At 42.5% G+C, this 23,122-nt stretch overlaps 1 protein-coding gene across 6 annotated transcripts in view; it reads left to right on the top strand.

Annotated features, from left to right (window-relative positions):
• ralgapa2 (Ral GTPase activating protein catalytic subunit alpha 2) overlaps positions 1 to 23,122 on the top strand; it is a 96,154-nt gene that overhangs the window by 50,054 nt on the left and 22,978 nt on the right. For all 6 annotated transcript variants that reach the window (XM_030443652.1, XM_030443657.1, XM_030443655.1 and 3 more), the window contains 12 exons: positions 196 to 254; positions 544 to 652; positions 2,309 to 2,419; positions 2,652 to 2,720; positions 3,022 to 3,159; positions 5,724 to 5,901; positions 7,283 to 8,117; positions 8,732 to 8,803; positions 9,639 to 9,762; positions 9,860 to 10,015; positions 13,116 to 13,274; positions 15,401 to 15,528. In XM_030443652.1, the coding sequence (XP_030299512.1) occupies positions 196 to 254; positions 544 to 652; positions 2,309 to 2,419; positions 2,652 to 2,720; positions 3,022 to 3,159; positions 5,724 to 5,901; positions 7,283 to 8,117; positions 8,732 to 8,803; positions 9,639 to 9,762; positions 9,860 to 10,015; positions 13,116 to 13,274; positions 15,401 to 15,528 (2,138 nt within the window). The remainder of the gene's footprint in view (positions 1 to 195; positions 255 to 543; positions 653 to 2,308; positions 2,420 to 2,651; positions 2,721 to 3,021; positions 3,160 to 5,723; positions 5,902 to 7,282; positions 8,118 to 8,731; positions 8,804 to 9,638; positions 9,763 to 9,859; positions 10,016 to 13,115; positions 13,275 to 15,400; positions 15,529 to 23,122) is intronic.

Genomic DNA, 23,122 nt, shown 5'->3' on the forward strand with positions numbered 1-23,122 from the left:
AGGCACCTTTTATTATGAGCATTTTCAAATTCTTTCCCAAAATGTGAACATGAGGATCTTAAAAATGATTCAGTCTGACTCCTAAGTCTAATGTTGCAACAAAAGGTCTCAGATTTTTATGGAAATCATGTGAAGTGAGATGCCTTATAATTTGAGATCATGTAGTAAACCTAACATGTTGTCTTTTCTGTTCAGGATTATCTGGTCAACATCCTGCTAGAGACAGCAACAAAGGAACACTGTGAAGGAGCCAGGTATGATTGACAATACTGGTGATGCTTATTTTTGAAATGTTACACTGTCTATATATTGTATTATTTTCAAGTAAACGTGTTTGACAAAGGAATGCGTTATAAAAATGTAAACCCTACTGGATTCAGGGTATTTACTAACAATCATGATAATTCAGTGTGATGCTTAAAAGGCTATTTACCAACAAAGCAGTGCTTTACTTTTATCATTAGATATTTTTCTGAGTACATGTTTTACGGTTTGAATTCTGTTTTATTCTGACACGTTAGAAAAATAACTTCCCTCTTTCAGGTGCATTGCTGTATGCAGTCTTGGTCTGTGGGTGTGTGAGGAGCTGATGCAAAAGAACATCCACCCCCAGGTCAAAGATGCTATCAATGTCCTGGGTGTAACACTAAAGGTCAGTGACCCTCCGAGGCAAGGAAGCTTCATTGCTTCATAACTACATTTGCTGTTTGAGATCTAATTAAAAGTACAATTGTACTGCTGCAAAAATTCTGAATTGAATAAATCCCAGTATCTTAAATCATGTTCATGCATCAAGCCTGGATTTCATCGTAGTCAGTTTTTTTGGTTTTTTTTGGTTTTTTGGTTTTATCCAACATAGTTTTGCTCAAATTTAAAAGGATAGTTGATCAATGAACAATTTCTACATAACGAGAAGAGAAAAAGTGTGAGAATAAAACATGTCCAGTGACCTGACTCGAGGATATATTTTGGAAGAGCCCTCTTTTCTACCTGAGTGAAGAGATGCAGAGAACCAGTGGAGGCTGCTGGTTTTTTTTGTTTTTTGTTTTTTTCATGGAAAAGGGTTTGGGGTGGTGGCGTAATTTCCAGGCTGCTCACTCTCAGTAGATGTGGGCCAATTTAAGCAGCTACATCTCCCAGCTTCCTGCTTGAGCAAACCCCCCCTTCTCTAATGGAGCAGTAATCACTCCCCAGCACAACTTGACACACAGACTCAGCCAGCCCCAAAATAGAGGGTATAGGCTGGGTGGGGGATCTAGGGGGAAGAGTGGCACTGAGAGTCTCTTTTCTAAAAGCAGGTGCTGAACTCTCAGGGCCCCTTTTTGTGTTTGGCCATTTCTGCACTCCCCACATTGTCTGCCCTTGTTACATGTTGAGAGGCATTCAGCTGGAAGAAATGGGAAATTCTATTTCTCCACAAAGAATTTCAAATCACTGAAGAAATCCACATTTGAAAGAAAATTGTCAACAGCTCAATTCTCTCCTCCAGTGAGTCTGGAGAAAATGAGCCATGGTTTGAAGTGGGAATGAAATTATGCTGATTATATGCACAGTAAGTGAAAAGCTAAATTTAAGGGGAATTTCTCAAAATTGTATCATAGTCAGCGCCTGAACTTTTTCTCCTATCTTGCATTAGTATTTTGGTGACACAGATCCAACAAGGGAATGTGATGAATAAATGATCCTTACAAATCAGCAAAAATAAGTGACCTACCTCAAGAATACACATTACACTCAAGACACACATATTGATGTAATATGATGTTTTAGTTTATGTGCATTTATGAAGTTGTGTCCAGTTCTGGAATATTTGATTATATGTTTTTACCTGCCTTTAAAGGAATCTGTGTTATACAATACATGCATTATTTGATTAAAATGATTTAATCATTTATTCAAATGCATTTAAATGTCTTTTGTCACGTTGTTTAGAGTGGAAATGAGTGGCCAGTTTGCACCAATGTAGTTGCACAGAAACAGAAAAAAAAACTACAGCCCTCATCAACATGTTGATGAACAATTTTGCAAGGAGAAGAATCTGCTCTCTATTAGTGAGGCGGACATGTAAGAAAATCTACAAAGTTAAGCCAAGGATGTCTTCACTCAGCCAGCCAGCATGAGTGCATTGCCCATGAATTGTTAGTTTGCTTGCAGAGTGAGTGCGGTAAGAAATGTGCAACATTAAAATACCGGTTTACTGTCAAAGTTGTTCTTCTGTTAATGCTGTTTATAGGAAAAGGTGCCAGATCTTTCGCATCATTGGTCAACAAGTGTCTTGTCCTCTTGTTTGTTTGTTTGTATCGTCCAGTTTGGGAACAAAGCAGTGGCTCAAGCAGCCTGTGATGTGTTTCAGCTGCTCATCTCACATTGGGAACATCTCCAGAGATTGGAGCCCACTCTGCCTAAGAAAATCATTGAGGTAGCACGCACGCACGCACGCACGCACGCACACTTAAATCACCACTTACCATTAGGGGCCTGTGAGAGCATATTGTAAGTAAGATGAGAAAGTCTTACATGACTTATAACTCAAGCATATGCATACTCTCCATCTTGGGCATCACATCCATTTTACACACACAGCCATGACTCAGCTGATGAATAGGTCCGTGTCATCTAATTATCTTTCTCCTCGTTTCGTCCCAACACAGATCTTTGTGGCCACAATAGCCTTTTTGTTGCCGAGCGCAGAGCATTCAACAGTGGAAGCAGACAAAAAGGTACATGTTGGAAAGGAGGTTACGCAAAAAGGCTGAGATCTAAAGGCCCTTGATCTATCATGTTGGAATGGTGTTGTTGCAGAGGAATGTCTCTCTCTCTCTCTCTCTCTCTCTCTCTCTCTCTCTCTCTCTCTCTCTCTCTCTCTCTCTCTCTCTCCTCTCCCTCTCTCTCTGTATTTTCTGTGCACATCTCACCTATTACCTGTTTTTTCTCTGAAATCAGTATTACTTTTATTTATTTATTTAATGTTGGATGACTGAACAGATAAAGGAACTTATCTCTTCTTTCACACTTCGTCAGTTGATGGTGTCACTGCTGCTCTGCGTGTTGGACTGGTGCATGGCCGTTCCCCTGAGTTTGCTGCTGGAACCCATTACCATGCCTTTGCTGGAGGACTGCACATCCCAAAGGGCCCCGCTGCTGGACTACATCTACAGGGTGGGTAGCTTCACTGGCAGTTGCGGTTACAACAAACATGCCTGCCTTCGAATGTCCTCTGAAAAATACACGGTCTTTGCCCGCAGACACAATAACTTTAGATTTGACACCCCCATCACCACCCCACCAAATAGGCTTGCCACTTTAATTACACTCACCTCCACCATGACCTCATGATAACGCCTCATTTAACATTATGGTGTAGTATATAAAGGAGGCCCCCACCATAGCTGATGCATACAGTTGGCATTTATCATATGCAGGAAACTCCTGAAACTTGCTTTATCCTGGCATAAAGTTTAAAGCAGACAAAAATGTCCAGTATTCAATCTATTTCCATGTATTTGTCCCTCAAACCCTTTATTTTATGGCCTGACCCTGAGCATGAGGGCCAAGCTTCAGGCACAAATGAATGAGGTATTATTCATTCCCTCCTGTCTGGGCAGATGCGGTCAACGGCAGATCTTTGTAAGGATGTCACCCCTGATAAGAAATGGTCCAATTATTCAAACAGGACCCTTTGTCCACTTGATAAGCTCAGGCTATAAACGCTTGTCCTGGAGATTTGAATGGAATATGTCTTAATATGAGAGCGACTGCAGCTGCTATGAAAGCAAAGACAATTAGGCATGATTGGTTGTCTATCGGCACACAAAAGACATGGCCCCTCTGGGTTTCATTGGAAATAATATATTAAGCAAGGCATCTCAAGGTGTGACAACATTAATGCGATATCAAGACTGAAATCTATATGTTTCCACAGATGCATCGACTGCTAATTATTCTCTATAGCAAGCACAGAATAGCTTCCCTAAAAAAAAACATTTCCCTTTTATCCTATCACTGGGAAGTGTCACTGACATGATAGCAGGGAGTGTCTAATCATTTGCTCATGCTTCACCTTCCTTTAACTGCAGTTTTTTATTTAAAAAAGTTTCTATCTGATCTATCCCAAGCCATCAAACACTAGCACAATACATGAACTCAGCTAATGAATAGGTTGTCATGCAAGAGAAAAGGGTTTTCGTTGTAGAAAGCAACATTACGCTAGACCTCATTGGTTCTCTGGAGTTCTGTTAAGATAAGATGTTCCTTTATTGATCCCCCTTGGGAGAAATTTACTGGTAACACAGCAGTATATATATATATATATATATATATATATATATATATATATATATATATATATATATATATATATATATATATATATATATATATATATATATATATATATATATATATATATATATATATATATATATATATATATATATATATATATTGTGTGTGTGTATAGGTTTATATATAGGTTCAGCTGGGTCTATATATATATATATATATATATATATATATATATATATATATATATATATATATATATATATATATATATCTCAATCACTCCCTGCTATCATGTCAGTGACACCCATGTGTATATATATGTGTGTGTGTTTGAGGAAGAGAAACATTGTATGTGTGTGATAGAGCTAGGATAGATACATTTGTGCATGTCTCTGTTTGCATTTGTAATTATTATTTGATTTATGTGTGTATTTGTGTGCCCATGTATCCATACAGTAGGAGCCCCTCTAACTACAGTGAGCCTGTTTCACTGTGTGTTACCTTCCAGGAACTGTTGCTATGCGGAGTGCAGTCACTTAGTTGTCAAGCACAGCTGTGGGTTTTCCCCCTCCCTCTGTCTCTCTACCTCTCCACAGAGGAACCTCTTTGGAGCTTTGGCGTAGCAGCTGTTTGCTTCAGGTCTTTTCAGCATCAAGCCTCCAACCCCTCCCCCTGTTGCACCCAGAGGTCTGCTCAGTAGAATCATCCACATACTGTCTACATTGCCCCACACAATATTGTTTCAGATGGCAGGGCCAGCCTGCCTCTCTGAGCGTCTCTCAGCCAAGTTCGAGCGTATGTGTGCACTGAATGGGATTATTAGCTGCTGCATGGCTTTACCCTAGTTGCTCTGCTCAGAATGAGAGGCCCCCCAATTTACATACATTAGGCATATGTTTTGCTCAATCATATGCAGGACCTAACCTCCACTCAGATTATAAAATATACAGGTGTGTTTTCTGAGTGTGTGCTTGTTTGTTGTGGGAGCTGAGCACAAGGATAAACTCTTAATTAAATCAAACAGTGTAAACCTGTCCAATGGCTGTAATCAACTGCCCCAGTGCGCCTTATCTATCCCTGCCAACGGATGCTCTGCCATCTGTTATGTAGATCGATACACTCACACATCACAAGAGAAATGGATTAGTGGCAATAAAGACCCTCTTTTCTCCCCTTCTCTCCCTCCCTCTCTCCCTCCCTCTAATGCCTTATGATGTAAATATACCATATATTCCCCTTCCATATGCTCCTGTATCATGTCAGTCTAGAGCAGGCCAGCAGGGGTGTCACTGTGCATCATCTCACCAGACACAACTGTATCAAACAAGACAGTGTTTTCAGTCATCAAAGTGCCCAAAATTGCCATAATGTAGAAGAACTACCCTCTTCTGTATCTGAATACCATCACAAAGTCTAACCATTTTTCCATTGTTCTTCAGGTGCTGCACTGCTGTGTGTCTGGCTCCACCCTGCACACCCAACAGAGCCACTACCTACTCAGTCTGTCAGACTTGTCCACTGACTATGACCTCATGTTGGGTCAAGTTAAGAGCTTTGAACCACCACCCTCCCAGACGACCACCACTGACTTCGGCAACTTGCTCACTGTAGCTGAGGGTAAGGTCATTAAGGCCATCCTAATGGCCATTTTTACAAACTGCTGTGTGTGATATTGCACTGGGCTGGCAGATAAAATAACGATGTTGGATTTGATGGGTGCATGTGTCTAAATGTAAGAATTTGCATGTGTGAGAGAGTAAAAACTATCACAGATTGGTGGCTGTCAGCCAATACATTACAGCTTAATCTCAGATGATGTCTCTGATCTGCTACTTCTTTTCAGCGCCATACTTTACCTTTAACAGACCACAGAGATGTATATTTCTTCCCCCCAAAATATAAAAAGAAATATATTACAGGGAAAAGCAAACTCTAAGTAGCCCATTCATTTGGAGCCTCGCCATTAAATGTCAATATCTTATTAAAATCATGAAAAGGAAATCAACTATCACAGGGACTGGAATGTTCACATTAGTACTCAGCCCTGGGTAGAAGAGCCATTACTGCGTTTAGATAAAAATTTGATTTTTTTTTTTCCGTCTTCCTCTTTCACGACCTTGTGATTCCATTAGGCAATATATTCATCTCTCTCGCTCCTGTCCTCAACTTCTGAAAAGTCCTTAGAGCCCAAATACGAGTTGCATATACTGAAACAATGTGAGAGATTTGAACAGTAGCTTATGCCTGGAAAATGTCACCACACCTGCTTTTCGGTTCACAGCTGCACAGAGTTTTAGAAGAAATAACAAAACACTATCAAAAGGGCAAACCAAAAGAGTGCCGGCCTAGTTATATTCATGCCCCCACCTCGTATTGATCAAGTCACATCAAAGGCCCAGCGCATCTCTAATGCAGCTTGGCCTGCTTTCTAAAGAGCTTTCTCCACTTTGATGGGGGATGATGGTATTGATAGCACTGTCACAATGCAGGAGTGCATCTTCTTGTTTTTTCCTGCATCACTGTGGAATAAAGCATCGCATGCCTTTCACTTGGGAGTAAAAACCTGTGCATTTACATAAATGCAATTCACTAAGTAGAGTCCTATTAAGCTGCCTGTAAAGATGGTGGTTCTCATTAGCACTCAGCCAGTCTCAACGCTTGTTCATTGTAAGAAGACTCAATGGGCTTTTCAAAGTTGTCTCTCATGATTAGATGCTACCTACTTAGGGATATGCTGGCCAAGCTATTGTGAGAAATAAATAAAGTACCCCTATTAGTAATCATAAATGAGATTTGGCTTTGCATGAAAAGGAGCTAACAGAGATGATAGCATGTCTACACACAAATGTAGGGCCTTTGAAATATGGCTCTGCATTTCACGTATTATAAAAGGCAGCCCCATGTGCTTCTTTTATTCTGAACCCATCAGTAAGTTTTACTGTTGATCGCTGTTACACTTCCTGAGTGTTTTGTCTTCCTGCTCTCATTCTTCCACCAGAAAAGCGACGTCGGAACATGGAGCTGATTCCTCTGACAGCACGCATGGTCATGACACACCTGGTAAACCATTTGGGCCACCATCCACTGAGCGGTGGCCCTGCCCTCCTTCACAGCCTAGTGAGCGAAAACCACGATAACCCATACGTGGAATCATCGGAGCTGTCCTCCGAGGTCTTCAAAAGCCCCAACCTGCAGTTGTTTGTCTTTAATGACAGCACGCTGGTGTCCTACCTGCAGATCCCAGCTGAGACCCCCACTGTCGGACAGCCCCCTCAGCCTTCCTCCCAAGTGCGTGTCATTGTCCGCGACATCTCGGGCAAATATTCATGGGATGGTGCAATCCTCTACTGCACCACCCAGGAAGACTCTGTTAATGCGGGAGTTTTTAATGCAGTTGATCGCCCTCTTTCTACTACCACTACTGTCACACACAGCAGAAACCAGGCCAACTCTCCAACAAAGGGACCGTACAAAAATCATTGTTCAGTCTTGGACTCCCTCTCTGACTGCTGTGAGGAGGAAGAGGTAGATATTCTGGATAAGCTTTTGGAAGACCTGGGTCACTGCAGCCCAGAGTGCCTGCCCCAGCCACAACTCAGGCTCAACCAGCCGGCCCCCTCACCCCACGGCATGAACCTTGAGCAAGAGAGCGCCATCCTGGAGGCCATTCAGCGTCAGACTGAGCAGGAGGAGGAGCAAGTAAGGAGGTGGGATGCTGATGTTAGCTTTCGGGCCGCCTGCCAGAGGGAACCCTTTCACAAGGAACCAAAAGCTCCTTTCTACTTCTGCCGGCTACTGCTTAATGACCTTGGCATGAACTCTTGGGACCGCAGGTACATTATCAACTGAAGTTGGCTACAGTAACTGGTCTGGTTTGCACGATACAAGAGGAAGACAGAGACAATTTACTAGCCAGTCAACTTAATCATAAATGTAGCCAGTTTGAAAGAAGAAAATAGAATTATGTTATAACATTTTCAGCCTTATACTATTTTGAACCCAAGTTACTTCTTTAATCGTCAGAGTAACTCAGCTGTGGGCTTGTTAGTCAAAGAGAAAGAACAAAGTTAAAAGCACTCTGGAGTCTGGAGTGTCTTAATCTCCTCTCCACAGGCTAAAAGTGCCATGCTGTTTTCACTAAGGTCCACCTTGCCGATCCCCATCTTTGCAGTGCTTCCCTGTAAATTAAAAGCTAACACCTCTTAATGGCAATGGTGCAAAGTGCGCACAGCTAGTTGGAGATTGCCGTTTGCACCTGTGCCTTTTTTGCCTTTGTTAACGTTGACTGCAAAACAAAATTTAGCTTGAAAACTGTTTTTTTGACAGTGGATTATACACTTTTAAATGACTTTTTACTATTGCCAGCAAAACATGGTTTCCTAATTATGTTTGTTATGCACAGAAGTGAAAAAAATCTTGTCTAATGAACACGTTGTTTTCTGTACAGGAAAAGTTTCCATTTGTTGAAGAAAAACTCAAAACTCCTAAGGGAACTGAAGAACTTGGATTCCAGGCAGTGGTAAAGCTTTTATTGAGTTCTATGTGCAAATTTGTATCATCTTGTGTCCTGTAGAATTTAGGTTTGTCTGAGATACCAATGAACACAGACTAAATAATAATGTAAATACCTTCTCCAAATCATTTAATTGTTCCTGCAGCCAAATGGTAAATCTGACTCTACATAAGTGAAATTGGCACTGGTTACAAGTAACTCAGTTGCTCAAAGCAGCATCATATTGCCCTGACCCTAATCTCCTCTGCCATGATTTTTCTAATGTGTGCTCCCTCTTGGTGATCACAGCCCTGGATGTCTCCAGCTATCACTCTTGCTGTCGTTCTCACACTCTCTCTCTTAGTCCAATCAATACGTGCTCCACATATTACTAATGAGAGGAGCTTTATTAGAGAATTCCCTCAGGATTGGACTACTTTATCCCAGATGGCCAGACTTGCTTGGGCAACCTGTGCACAAGCATGCAAAGAGCCCTAAATCTACCCCAGCATTATGTACTGCCATGGCAACAGAGGAAGTAGAGGGGGAGCCTTTGCTGCTGTTCTTTATTCAAAATCATGTCAGAGCTGGAGAGATAATGGACACATTATGCAGATAAACTTGTTTTTTTCTCACATTCTGCAATTCTGTTTTTATTCAACTACTGAATTAACACTTGAACAGTTTACCTTGATAAGGAAAGTGTAGTGTCATTGCGGAATTGCATTCACATTTCAAAGCATTTTCATCTGAAGTGGTTTAAGTCGTGCAGAGCTTTCTCAAGATCTGCTGCGTTTAGAAAATTGGCCGCTGTTTGGGTGTTGTTCTTTTAATGCTCTCTACTATATGTTTTGTTCTGTAGTCGAGAGACACACAAGATTGCTGTGTTCTACATTGGAGAGGGCCAAGAGGACAAGTGCTCCATTTTGTCTAATAATGCAGGCAGCCAGGCCTATGAAGACTTTGTGTCTGGACTGGGATGGGAGGTACAGATAACTACACCATCAATATCCACAAGTAAAATATACATTTCAACACATGTTCAGGCATACTGAGAACAATAAATTGTACATGTATCCTCAGGTGGACCTGGCCACACATTGCGGCTTCATGGGTGGCCTCCAGAGAAATGGCAGCACGGGTCTAACAGCTCCTTACTATGCTACCTCCACCGTGGAAGCCATCTTCCACGTCTCCACTCGTATGCCATCTGATTCTGATGACAGCCTCACCAAAAAGGTAAAGGTCCTGTTTGTGTTCATGATTGTTTTAAACTTGTTTTGGCTGTGACATTTCGATTATGGTATTGTATTAATTGCATACTTCAAGTCCAAAGTATGTCTGGAAAAAAGACAAAATGCTTCTTTGCCTGTTTAATGCAGTTAAATGGCTACACAGTCCTGTCTGGCCCATAGCAGTATGTTGTTGTAGCCTTCAGCTCTATGTTAAGCTGTGATCAGGAGGTGTGACTCCAGAGTGCGGGCATTGATTAGTGACCCCAGCCAGGCAGGCCTGAGGAGTAGAAAGTCGCAGGCGCGTGAGTGAGGAGAGGGCATGTGCCGCAGCGGTAATGACTATGATTCTGCTAGCCCATGCCCCCCTCCCCGTGTGCTGTGACCAGGGCCTGGATTCAGCCATTAGCTCTCCCTGCTAGGGCAGGCGCCGGCCGGATGCCGGCAGGATCCTTTTATCCAATTCCTGCTGCCGCCACAGGAGCGATCGATTGGGTTCTGCAGTGGGATTCTGAGCTGTAGTGCACCAGTAGCAGTTAGCACAAAGAAATGAGCCGCAAGGCCCCTACCAGTGCTGCCAATCTTCTCATACAGTACCCTGCTGAGAAGGGAAATTCATCAGACTCCCCTCATATCCAACCCCCCCTCCAGTCCTCCACAGATCTCCCCCTCTCTGTTTCACAAATAACCCCCTACTCATTCTAAACCCATCTTGACTCTGTGCTTATAGTGACTTCAGAAATTAGTTAGACAGAGTAAAGATTTTGACTTTGGTTGGCCAGAGTGAGGCGCTGGAGGGGCAACTGTGCCAGGAGAGGAGTGTGCTGCCACTCCACTTCCATTCATTTCACTGGGAACTTCTGTAATTGTGGTTGCTCACCTCGCACAGATCTCCACATCAGCCACAGGCCGAACAGAACAGAAATTTGGCAGGCTGGTTGCATGCACGGATGCTTCAGAAACAAGGGGGGGGGGGGGGGGGGGGGAGGGTATGAAGAATTGGAATGAAAAACGGGCTTGTCTGTGTCCTACCCACTTTACTGCCTGTAACCATAGAAGCATTCTGTGGGGGAAAAGCTCATGTGGGAGCTCTCACTGGGCAGATTGCCTGTTTGAAGAAGATGGAAGGGGGAAAAATGGCTAAACCAAAAAGAAAAGAGGGAAAACCATGAATTCCTCAATCCAATTGTGGGTTTTAGGGCAGTGCAGGCTGCAGCAGTAGCAGCTGGCTTCAGTAATGCGTTTATAGAAGCGACCTGCAGGGTTGGGGTCAGGCCATGTAGACCACGCGTGAGTGTGTGTGTATGTGTGTCTGTGAAAGAGAGGGAGATAGACGGGTGCCTCGGCTATCACATTCACCCTTAGGCACTACGGCTTAACTGGGCTGCTGCAGATTGTTTTTCTAAGGAGCCTCTTATGTACTGAGGTCCTCTGGTCGCCCGTCTCCATGTGTGAAGCCCATTTGCTGGGTGGGAGGTCAAAGAGGGCTAATTAGACAGGCGTCTTTGACTTGAATCACATTTTATTAAAGAAGTTTCAAACATTTGGATGTGAGTTAACAAGGGAGTAAATAGATCGGTGCAGAGGACGATTGACTAGACCATAAGCATCCTCATTAAACTTGTGATTAAGCTCATCCAAATGCTAATACCTTAACCCAAATTAACATCCCAGTGTTGATTGTCTACTGCAAATGCATATTCAACATTTTCTCTGAAATTGTCCCAGTGACTGACCTGGTTGGTACCTGCTGATCCTTGGACAGACAGACTGAACTGGCAAGCTCCAGTAATCAGCATGCCGTGGATTTGTTTAAGATTACCGTATTACCATAATTAAGGGCTTATAATAGAATGTGCTAATTGCATTTTTGGTGGCGAGGGCATGTTTCTTAATGGCTCATTAGGCCCACAGTACATTGGCAGATGTTTTCTTCTGAGTAGAGGCTCACTTTTCAGTGTCCATGATACCCCACAAAACATCACTGGACTAGCAGCTAATAAGTGATCACCACTTGTCAGAGAATATAATGTAGCAGTGTCTATTTATTTTACCTTGGAAATGGGAAAGCTGTTTACCTATTTTAAACTAGTCTCAGTCAATTTCCTGTCATTTAAGTGTCTCTTCTTGCCCTGCCCAGTTTCATTTGTGTTTGTGAATAGAGTGGAAATGGGAAGCAATTTAATCTCTTATGGAGAAAGTTAATTGGATTTGAATTATTTGGTCTTAAAATGCTCAATTTTGTGCATTTTGTGTTTGCAATTTGAATTTGTAATGAAAAAAGCTATAAAAAAAAGAGTCAAAGCCAGAGCCCTAACCCCTTACTTAAACAACTGTTTTCAAACAAAGTTTGTGATTGAACTGTGAGAAGTCACCTTGCTCTTGCACCTGATGCATTTATGTTTTATCTAGAGGATACACAACATTGCTTATACTGTAATGAAACATTGAATAAAATATTTGATATGCAATGTAATGCAATTAAAAGCCAGTTTCATTTATTATAGAACCGGATCCATCAGCATAGGGCTGGTTGATATGGCCTTAGATTAGTATTGCAATATTTTAAGGCTTTATCCAATACACAATATTTGACCAAATACCTGAATATCATTATTGGCTAAATTTTGTAGGGATGACTATTGGTACTTTCACAAAATGTTACCACAATGAGATTTTTGATAAATAATCATCAGTAATGTAGGTATAGTGTCAAAGTGGGAATATTAGTACAAGTCTGGTACGTTCAGAAAATTACATCATGTTACTGTAATGTAGCCATTAAAACCAGGAAAAGACAAGACTTAAGTCATATCACAGTTTAACTGTATGCAAAATTTAAGACAAAATATGTTCTCATATTCAAATAACAAAATAATACTGATATATTGCTCGACCCTGTGTCAGCAGTAAATCCTGTTTTATTATCAGTCACCCACATACCTCACATACCTCAGTTCACCTCTCAGCTGTCTTTTGTGGTCTAAGTTACATACTGGATAAAAAAAGAGAGACATTCTGTGATTTTGCTAAATGTATGTTCCTGTCATCAAAAATTAGCTGCACTAGCTGAGCCCTTGATAAGACGACATTTTGTTTTTTGGCAGCTGCGTCACCTGGGAAATGACGAGGTGCACATAGTGTGGTCAGAGCACACAAGGGACTACCGACGTGGCATCATCCCAACTGACTTTGGAGACGTGCTAATCATCATCTACCCAATGAAGAACCACATGTATTTCATCCAGATCATGAAGAAACCCCAGGTAAACCCCTGCCGTCAGTGGATTTTGTTATGATTGCTGTCAGTTATTCGCATACAACTCATTTGAAGTGGGAATTCACATTTGGGTTTTTTTAATAAGCATCCTTTTTTACCAAGAAGAAAAAGTGTGTTGTTTTCCGAGGACAGTAAACAAGAAAAACATGCAGGCTGTGTTCAACACTGCACTAATGTCCAGTTTGTGTTCACAAATTAAAGTAGTCCCTTCTTCTTGCTTTCTACTTGCATTTTGCTGTGAGTTTTATAGGTTCTTTCTCCTGTTCTGGTTTCTGTCTGAAGGCTCTCAATTCCCCCTTCTCCAGCAGTGCATTATTACCCACACTGTGGGTATGTGCTCTCAGAGATGGTTACTATCCTTTCTTGGCTAGCTTTCATCTTGGCTACTCTGTAGTACTGTACTCGATGTGTGGCCTTCCAGAGGAGAGTGTAATGTCTTTGTCTGAGGATGGCTGGCTTTAGATGTTCAGATAGATCCACAATAACTCCTGTGTGAACCTTATTCAGAAGAAAAAATGTTTCCACAATATTGTGTTTTGTAGCTCTCATTGTAAAGGTATTGATTCTCTTTTTATGTCATTTTGGAGAAATGACTAAGAAATGCATGATATAATGCAAGAAACCTAAGAGACTCATCTTAACCTTATTAAGCCCATAAGAAGTATACAGCCCTAGAGCACCTTCCAATTCTATAGAGATATTGATATAGTGTTTCTATTAGAACTGAACAATATGCTAATCAAACTTCTGATCTGGAGAATATGATTTTCAGGTTGGTGCATATTGGCATGTTTTGACACAAATTACCTATATCAGAAAAATGCAGCTCCTCCAATATTTGATTAACTGTTCAGCCCTTGTTCCTATATTGTTTCCCTTTTCATAATCAATTCTTTGTTCGCCCACCTGTATTAGTATTGTATCAAAACAGCAAATGTTAATTCAATGTTGAATTGATAGTCGTAGACAAGCCCCCCCCCCATACTTTAATAATAGTTGACTTTCTTTCACTTGGTCTAATTATATGACAGAATATCCTTTTCACTTATTTCTCAGTTATTAATTCTTTTACAGATAATATTTTTTATATAAGTATTAATGATCATCTTAACAATCTATTGACATTTCTGTTTGGATGAAAATGATCCCATTTCATAGTGTTATGCAAACAGCATTCACTAAGACCCTTTGAGAAACTGTTTGCATTTTTATGTTGGACAACTAAACAGTTAAGCATTTCTTTCAGAGGAATATGACAATCACAGAGTAGTTTTGGGTGCAATAAGTTTAATGACTTCAGTGGTTGCAGATGGTTCACAAATGAGCGCATAAAGCATATTGTAGCCTCAACCAAGAACAGGGTTTTTATAGCCAATGCACAGTTGGGAGTAGAGCAGAGTCTGTCACTCTTCAGCCCTCCCACCCATCCAAACCCCACCCTGTGCAAGTCAATTTTTACAATATTTTAACTCCAATAGCCCTGTACATTATCTACTAAATTTCTGGTGTTAGTTCAAAGAGTTTTTAGGCATGTGATTAAGTTAATATGTTTGTATCATCTCTGGTTAAAATCCATTTATTTTATAATTTCACTGGTTATTATATCAGCTGAACTTGCAAGTTGAAGACAGCAGGACCTTTTGGGAGAGACTTTGACATTCACGTCAACTTCCAGGTCAACGACCATTGAGCTCCAGTGATTAAGGGCCCCCCTCCAATATGCACGAACAGACGTGTGTACCGACATACACTCGCAGGCTGCCCCTGAAATGCATATTGCTCCTTTGTATTTGTTCGGTAGCTCAATATGAGGGCATTGTTTAGTATTGATTGTCATTTTAATTTCATTTACCTAACATTGATTTGCATTAGATATGTGTGGTTGTCATGCAAAGTTAGGTAAAAAATCCAATTTCAACTTGAACCTTTGCCCTAAAACAGATGGAGAAACGGTTAAAGAACAAAAAGATTTCTAATCAACCTTTTCAGATTTTTCGGCACTCGCGTATAGAATTAAGGAACACTGACTAAATTAACTTGGGATCAATGTTGAAGGTTTGATGCTTCATGTTCTGATTCCTTTTTTTCTTGCTCTAATCTTTACTTCTCCAGGTTCCTTTCTTTGGGCCTCTGTTTAATGGCGCCATCATCACTGGGACACTGCTGCCAAGCTTGGTGCGGGCCACCTGTATCAATGCCAGCAGAGCTGTCAAGTCACGGCTGACTCTCTACCAGAGCTTGTATCCTTTACTCCTCATGCATTCTGCTTCACTGCCTGTTTACTATCACATACGGGGAGGGCTCGTCAGAAGAAATCAACGATTTAAAAAAATCAACCCTTGACACCGTTAAGGTAACGTGCAGCATACATTTAGTGATATTTTCAGAAAAATTTCATCAAATGCGTAACACAACTGAGCTAAAAGTTTAAGCACCACCAGTGGCCCAGTTGGCTAAATTCATTGAGACATGTGGCGTGCTTGTCATGTAAGCTAACGTACACAGCTGAGTGCTGACACTGATCTTTATGGGCTGGCTGATTTACATACAGCTATTAGGCCAGGGTTGTTTCACAGCCTGGAGCATCATGGGAGGTTGTGTTGGGCTGTTTTGGGCAGGAACACAGATAACGTGTCATCATCTGTCACTACAGTTTTATGGAGCACTAGGAGAGCCAAAACAGGAGCACCCTCAACAAATGCATACAAGTGCATACAGAGAAAAGCACACACACACTCACTCTCATCCCTCCACCCATCCATCCAACAGTGTGCCGTTAAGAGCCTGACTCCAGCTGTAGTTGTCAGTTGGTTTAAAGGGAGTGTAATCACCAATGGAGATGAATTAGCATGTGAATGCCAGCAGCACAGAGTTGGGGGGTGAAGGGGGGGGGGGGGGGGGGGGGGGTAGAGTCAGAATGGCCCCTGGAGGGCGAAACCTGATCTCCCTTAACGCCCCGCTCCTCCTTGGACAGCATGTACTGCGCTGCCTCTCTAGTGGTTGCTATAGAAACCTCCCCCAAGGTGGAAGACTAGTATCTATTGTTTGTTAGACACTAATATTTTTTTTAAAAAGTTGTTCTTTTTAATTGATCATGCCCTTGTCTCATAGTCTCTTACAGCAAAGGCTTCTGGTGTCTAATTACATGACAGCACACTTTGTGTGTATGTTGTTTACAGTTGGGTGTGTGTCAGTATTTGTCTGCCTGTATGCGTTTCACAGTGCATCACATCCCAAGGCCCCCCACCTCTATATCAGGCCTTGTCTGTGTGTCCCCGGGGGCATCCTGAGTGACAGATGTCTGTTACCCGACGCCAAGTGAATTAGCCCAGTGTGACTCTCAGTGCCAGAAGGGGGGGTCACAGCCACAGGCCTGCCTGCCTCTGCGAGCCTCAGGGGGTTGGTGGGTGGGTGGGACAGTATCAGGCCTGCACTGGGCCACAAAAGCCTTACCTGGCATTCCTTAGCAGAGGAGCAGACAGCACAAAGGCATGATCTATGAGAGGAGATAAGCGTTGCCTCTGGAGTTCTGGCACTGATAGGCTGCCAGGCCTCACACACTCCAAGAGAGGAGATGAATGAATGTGCCAGGCAAAGCACACTGCCAGCTTGAGTATCTGTAGGTCTGTTTTTTCAGCTGTTTGTCTGCCGAGCTTGAGAGCTTTTGAGGACAGAGGCAAAATGTTATGCTAGGTGTGTGCAATGTGAAAGTCGCTATATTTTTATTGGGATCACAGTATGTCATGACTGATGACACAAAGTCAGGAGTGGCAGGTGGAGTTAGTCCTTTGTATGCTTCCATCATTGGATTTGCTGTATCACACCAGCCTTTTGCACTTTTCCCTCTCCAGGCATCATTCTTTCATCTTCTCAGGTTATGCAGTTCTTTCACAGTTCATAACATGGACCCTACCTTTTTTGTCCGGGGTGTGTGTTTTTTGTATAAAACACAAATCCTCATCCTTAGTTTACCCCTTCAAAATGCCTTAACAATCCACAGTGCGCTCTCTGCCTGTGAGGCCACTCTGCAAGGTAATTAGTTGAATATTTCTTCAAAGAGAAGCTATATGACCCCTGTGTGTCCAGATAAAAGGCCAGTATGGCACTGCGGCCCCCTCTCTTGCTCTGTCACAAGGCTCGAGAGGACTGCAACACTCACAGGATCTCTCAGGCTAATAGGATTTGATATTGAAAAATGACCACCAGCGACATTTTTTGAAAATACATAGACACGGATAGGCTAGAGTGTTTTTCAGATGGATGCTCCCTCCTTGCTGCTTTCCTATCCATCCTCAGTCTCTCCCTCTCTGCTTTTTTTCCATTTCTGATTTGTAAAATCTGTGTAGCTGCATTTGTTTCCTCTTACTGTGTCCATTTCTCCCGTCAAGACACAACCATAGCCTCATCGACATCAAATCACAAGTCTCTCACAAACAACTCATAATGTATCATCTATTATTTATGTGCTTGATGGAAAATGCAGCTGGTCCAGCTTTGTGTGTTCTAAGTGTATTGTCTGCAACTAGTCTACCCTTCACAGCTACACTTGGAATAACTGACCAAAAGGTGTTCACTCTCACACAACTGGAGTTTTTATTACTGCACCATTCTTTTTTTATTGATTCACCAAAGTAGAATAAGTGAGGGATAATGTAAAGAACGGCGGTCATTATCAGGAAAATAAGTCCCAACAGGATGAACCGGTTTGATTCGTCCTGAAGGGACTTATTTTCCCAATAATGACCGCCGTTCTATACATTATCCCGCTTATTACACGGTTACTTGCCAACACAAAAGAAAACTTCACACTGTGTGTCTTTTTACAATTTATTTGTGACCGTTCATAGTGTTTTTCAGCAGAGAAATATAGTTTGCCAAACCGACACTTCTCCCTTCCCTGCTTTCCTCTCTTTTTCTTTTCTTGACCGGTGACGACAACTCAGCCTTTTGCCAAGAGTTGAAGTCACCGTATTTTCCAAACATATTAAAGTTAATGTGAAACTCATCCATACTAGTGGCCTAGGAGTACGTTTTTTTTCCAATATGAAGTAGACTACAGATCAGCTGATGTCGCTTAGCGACTGAAGACGCTGGGGTAATAAGTGACCGGACTACTTGCGGAGCAAAGATTTTAGAGCGTGCTACCAAATACATGAATCAGAGGCAAAAAGGCCACTTTCCTTGACAACAGTCAAATATGCTTAGCAGCCGTCAATTATATGAAAATAATTGACTGCCGAACATTGGGAAGGCCCATTCAAGTGAATGGAGCATTCTACAGCATTAAGAAGAGCCGTGTTATAAGTGAATATAATTTTGTCCGTCTATTAATGGGGCTTTGTTGTGTATGATACATTGGCTTGAAGAAGACAATGAGTTTGTTTGGGTCACCTGAACTCAGCCTTTCACTGGATGGCTTTGCTGTCTGCTGCCATTTACTTTACGATGAAGAACCTTCATACTGTCACAGTAGAATAATGTCTTCATCCAGACGCTGGGATTCATTTCTCTCCTCAACAAGCACTTGGGTTTGATGTGCCGTCCATCACTCTTTGTGATGGGGGTATTGTTAAGGGCAAAAACTGTCTGCATGTGTGTGTGTTTGGGAGAGGGCGAGTTTGTAATAGGTGAGACAATGCGGAACTGACCTTGATTCAGAGACATAGCCTCCCTATTGGACGGAATCAATAGTTTTTGCACACTGCCCTCAGTCCCCATCCTCTGTTCTGACACACACATAAACACACGCACACACAGATCCATCTCCAGGCAGCGATCAATAACCATAATCTGTTTCTGCCCATCGCCAGTCATGCGAGCCAGGCTTTTAGATGGTGTGTGTGTGTGTGTGTGTGTGTGTGTGTGTCTGTGTGCAGTAGCAGAAAGAAGAGAGGAGGGGGCTTGATCCTTTTAGTGGAACCCAGAAAGCTGCTGAAGTCTGTCTTGTTCCCTTGCAGGCTCATGTGAGCATATCTACAGTCCCCCAGCTCCACCGAATGCAAAAACGACATGTACAAAATTTCAATGGATGTATAGTGAAAATATAATGGATATGATATCCTGTATGCACTCCTTTGTGTGCTGTTGCAGCCCCCCCTCCAAGACGCCATCATAATTATTACAGTCAGTGCATTGACAGTGACATATTCTCACACCCCTTCTGAGCAAGTTATTGTCCCACTCTCACTGTGTCTTTGTCCGGCAGCAGCGCGTTCTTTTGTACACTGTACGATTCCTCACCTAGCGAAGATGAAAGTGCGCCTGTATGCATGATAGGATGTCATGAATAGGATCTGCCATGTTAGTGTTGTCTCACATGAATTATTTAGCATCGTTGATAGGTCTAATTTGCCAGCTGTTGTGCCATAACTGTCGGCAGCCTCATAGATAATACTCAGCAGTCTATATCAGTGTGGAACACAGTGCTTGACTGGGCACAGTGAGACGCCAGGCTAGTCATTATATGTTGGATTCGTGTAATGGTCTGGGCTGATGCGAGTATAACTAGCCAACTTCCTGTTTATGGAAAACCGGACTGACCAATAAAAAGGGTCTTACAAAAATGCCCCAAGTTACCCTTAAAAGGAGACTTAAGTAATCACCATATATTAAGTATCTAGTGGTGTATCCTTATTACTGGATTAGTTGGAGGCAGTAAGATGGTGTCGGGTGAGTGGGCAGGTAGTTGGGGGATGGGTTAGAGGCCTTTTCTTAGTTCAAGAGTCCCTGCTTGGTCTTGGCCAGAGAGGTTTGGGTGGAGGCTGGCATTGGCTTTGATAGAGCGGTTGAGAGTTTATGCAGTATTTGGGGGGCTACACAGAGAGGAGGGGTCTCTCTTTCCCCCACTGAATGTTTTAACCTAATCCCATTATCAGTGTAGCGCACTGCCTCCCATCTCTGCCCCCCTCCTTATCCCCCTCCCCCTCCCACCCTTCTCTCCAGCTGACCAGCTGTTCCTGCCGGGACTCACGACAATGTCCGATGTGTTCAGATCACTGAGTACCACCCCCCACCACCACCCCTCCAACGCACACACAAATACACAGTGCGTAGTCCATGCACAACCAAAGCAATTGCCTAGCCCATTGCTGGATCCTAGAAAGGCCTAGGGGAGGAGGGTGTTAGTTAGGGGAGAACGGGGTAGCTTTGGGAGTGGGGGGGGGCAAGCACAGGCCTGTCAAACCAAGAGCCCTGACTCAGGAGGCAGCCCAGCTCGGATGGCATATGGCGTCTAGCTTCATACAACATGCAAAAGTATTCTCTCCCTTCACCCCCCCCAATCCACCCCTGCACCCCCACCCCACTTCACCCCTGCTCTCCCTCCCGTCCTGCTAATGCAGAATGACTCATAGCATTACTCATTTTTTTTTCCTCTCTCCCTCCACCAACCCACATCAGATCCTCCTCCTCCTCTTGCCACCCAGCCCGTAACAAAAGGCGTCCGCTGCAGGCACCCACACCCTGAAAGCCCTGGGGGCCCAGCCCAGCCTCCACTCTGAGGTCTGAGCTTCATGGGGGCCGCCCCTTTTAAACACAGGTAGAGCAGGCATGGAACCAGACGGCCAACAGCAGGGACTCAGAGCCCCGCCTAGGGTAGCGTACACACACTGCTGGTGTCAAACTGTTATGCCTGTCAGTGCATTTGTGTTTGTGTTTCTGTGTATACGGAAAGCTGCATTTATTTTGATGTCCCTCTGGTATTACTAGCCAGCATTCTTTGTATGCTGGGGTGTGTTTGTGTGCACCATGCATCCTGTATTTGTCTTAGTGCAACCCTTCTAAGCAAATAAGGATTTTATGTGCCAAATTAATGGAGGTGCTCCTTTAGGTGTAATTTCAGTCCAATTCAGTTAATTCAACTTTTTCCACATTTCAATTTATTTTCTCACCAATTCTGTTTTTAAAAATAAGAAAGAATGAAGAAACTGCTAAGCCTAGTGTAACCCAAAGAATGTCATGCTCTGTGTATTTTTAAACTTGAACACCCACCCTCACACCCCTCCCCTTCTTTCTCCGTCTGTTTGGCATTCAATGTCTGACATCTGTGTGTTTTTGAGCGGCAAAGTGAAAGCCAGCAAGACTGCCAGTTCTTCTCTGTCCCAACTCAGGCTTTGGGTGTCAGGTACAATAACAGGAGCATCTCCATTGGCCTTAGTCAACTTAAGGGCATGTCAGTATTTTCTGTATATGGGTACATTTATGTAGATTGAATTCGTAGAACTCAAAATTCAAAACAGTTGAGTTTTTTTTTTTTTAAAGTATAAATCCTTGAAGTACCAAGACAAACCTCATATAGGTTTTGTTGGTTGTTCTCCTCTGGTTTCTAAAGGCCATAACATTTTAAAGTTCAACATAACGTACAGAAAAAAATGTTACAAACTTAGACAACCAGGTATTCATTTTGGTTTTTGACATATTGAATATAACTACAAATAACCATTATTTTTACATTGTGGAATAATCTGTTGATTTTTTTTTTTTTTTTTGCGTGATTAATTCAGCTCTTGTCTGTAAAATGTGAAAAATGGTGGAAAATGTCAATGAAGCCCAAGATGATGCGCTCAAATACCTTGTTTTGTCTACAAACAAGTGGAAAGAAACCAGAAAATATTCACATTGAAGTAGCTGGAATTTTGACTTTTTCTTAAATTACTCAATTCAATTAACTGAATAATTTGATAGTTTTGTTTTTTTTTTTGGCCTTTTTATGGCTTTATTGAAAGTACAGCTGGAGATATGACAGGAAACAGGGGGAGAAAGAGAGGGGGAGTGACACGCAGCAAAGGGACCCGGGCCAGGAGTTGAACGCAGGTCCGCTGCAGAGCCTCGGCACATGGGACGTGCGCTCTACCAACTGAGCTCAACGGCGCCCCTGAATAATTTGATAGTTGAGAACTAATTATTTGTGGTAGCTCTTAAAATTTGATAATGAAATAATAGCGGTTATACGTTTCTAATACAGTTCACTAAGGTGTAAAGGAATGAGTGACTGTGTTGGTTTGGATGCCAACACTCATCAAGACCATACCCTTGGAAAGACCTAACCCTTACCCTGTCCAAAAACACTACACACATGTCCTCCCTAATTATTACCAACAAATGAAATTGCTATGATGACTTTCTTGCTAATAGGTCATCTGTCTCTGTCCATCAGCCAGAACACCCTGACCCCGGCGTCACCACTGGACTAGTACCTACTCCATTGGCATTAAGAAGACGTGTTCACTTTGATTGATGTGTGGTTGCGCTGTTTCTAGTGTGGGTGTTAAAACCTGTCTGTCTGCTTTAAGTGATAAACATCCAGCTAGCCATTCCATCTGTTCCCCCTAGCCCTGTTTAATTAATGAACTTTCTTTCTCTGCCCTGTAGCCAGCCAGCGCAACACTAAAGCAAAAGCTGTTAGCCCTCTCAGGTTATCCAAATGGATGCATGTTCTTGCCCCCCCCCCCAAATCCCACCGTCCTCAATGGGTGCGTTCTCATTGATTAGTTATGTTTTGTTTTCCTCTCTTTTGTCTCTGGGTTCTTGAAGGGAGGGTTAATGAGCTTTCCTGGCAAGCTGTAGCGCTTGGAATCTGGGGATAAATGGGAATAATTTTGTTGTTTTTTTTGTTTTGTTTTGTTTTTTGTGATGGACTTGGCATAGATGTGAAGCCTCGTGTCACCATGTGTGTTTGTGTGTGCGAGTGTGTATGTCAATGGAAATGTGTTTGTTTGGATGTGTATGAATGGCTTTGAGGCGGGGTATATAGCATTTCATCCCTGCTGGTCCATTATTCCTCTTCAGAAGCAGGGAATCTGGAACACTATTTAACAGTTGGCTCCGTCACTATTC

The sequence above is a fragment of the Sparus aurata genome, chromosome 16, assembly GCF_900880675.1.
Source record: "Sparus aurata chromosome 16, fSpaAur1.1, whole genome shotgun sequence".
NCBI classification, from domain to species: Eukaryota; Metazoa; Chordata; class Actinopteri; order Spariformes; family Sparidae; genus Sparus; species Sparus aurata.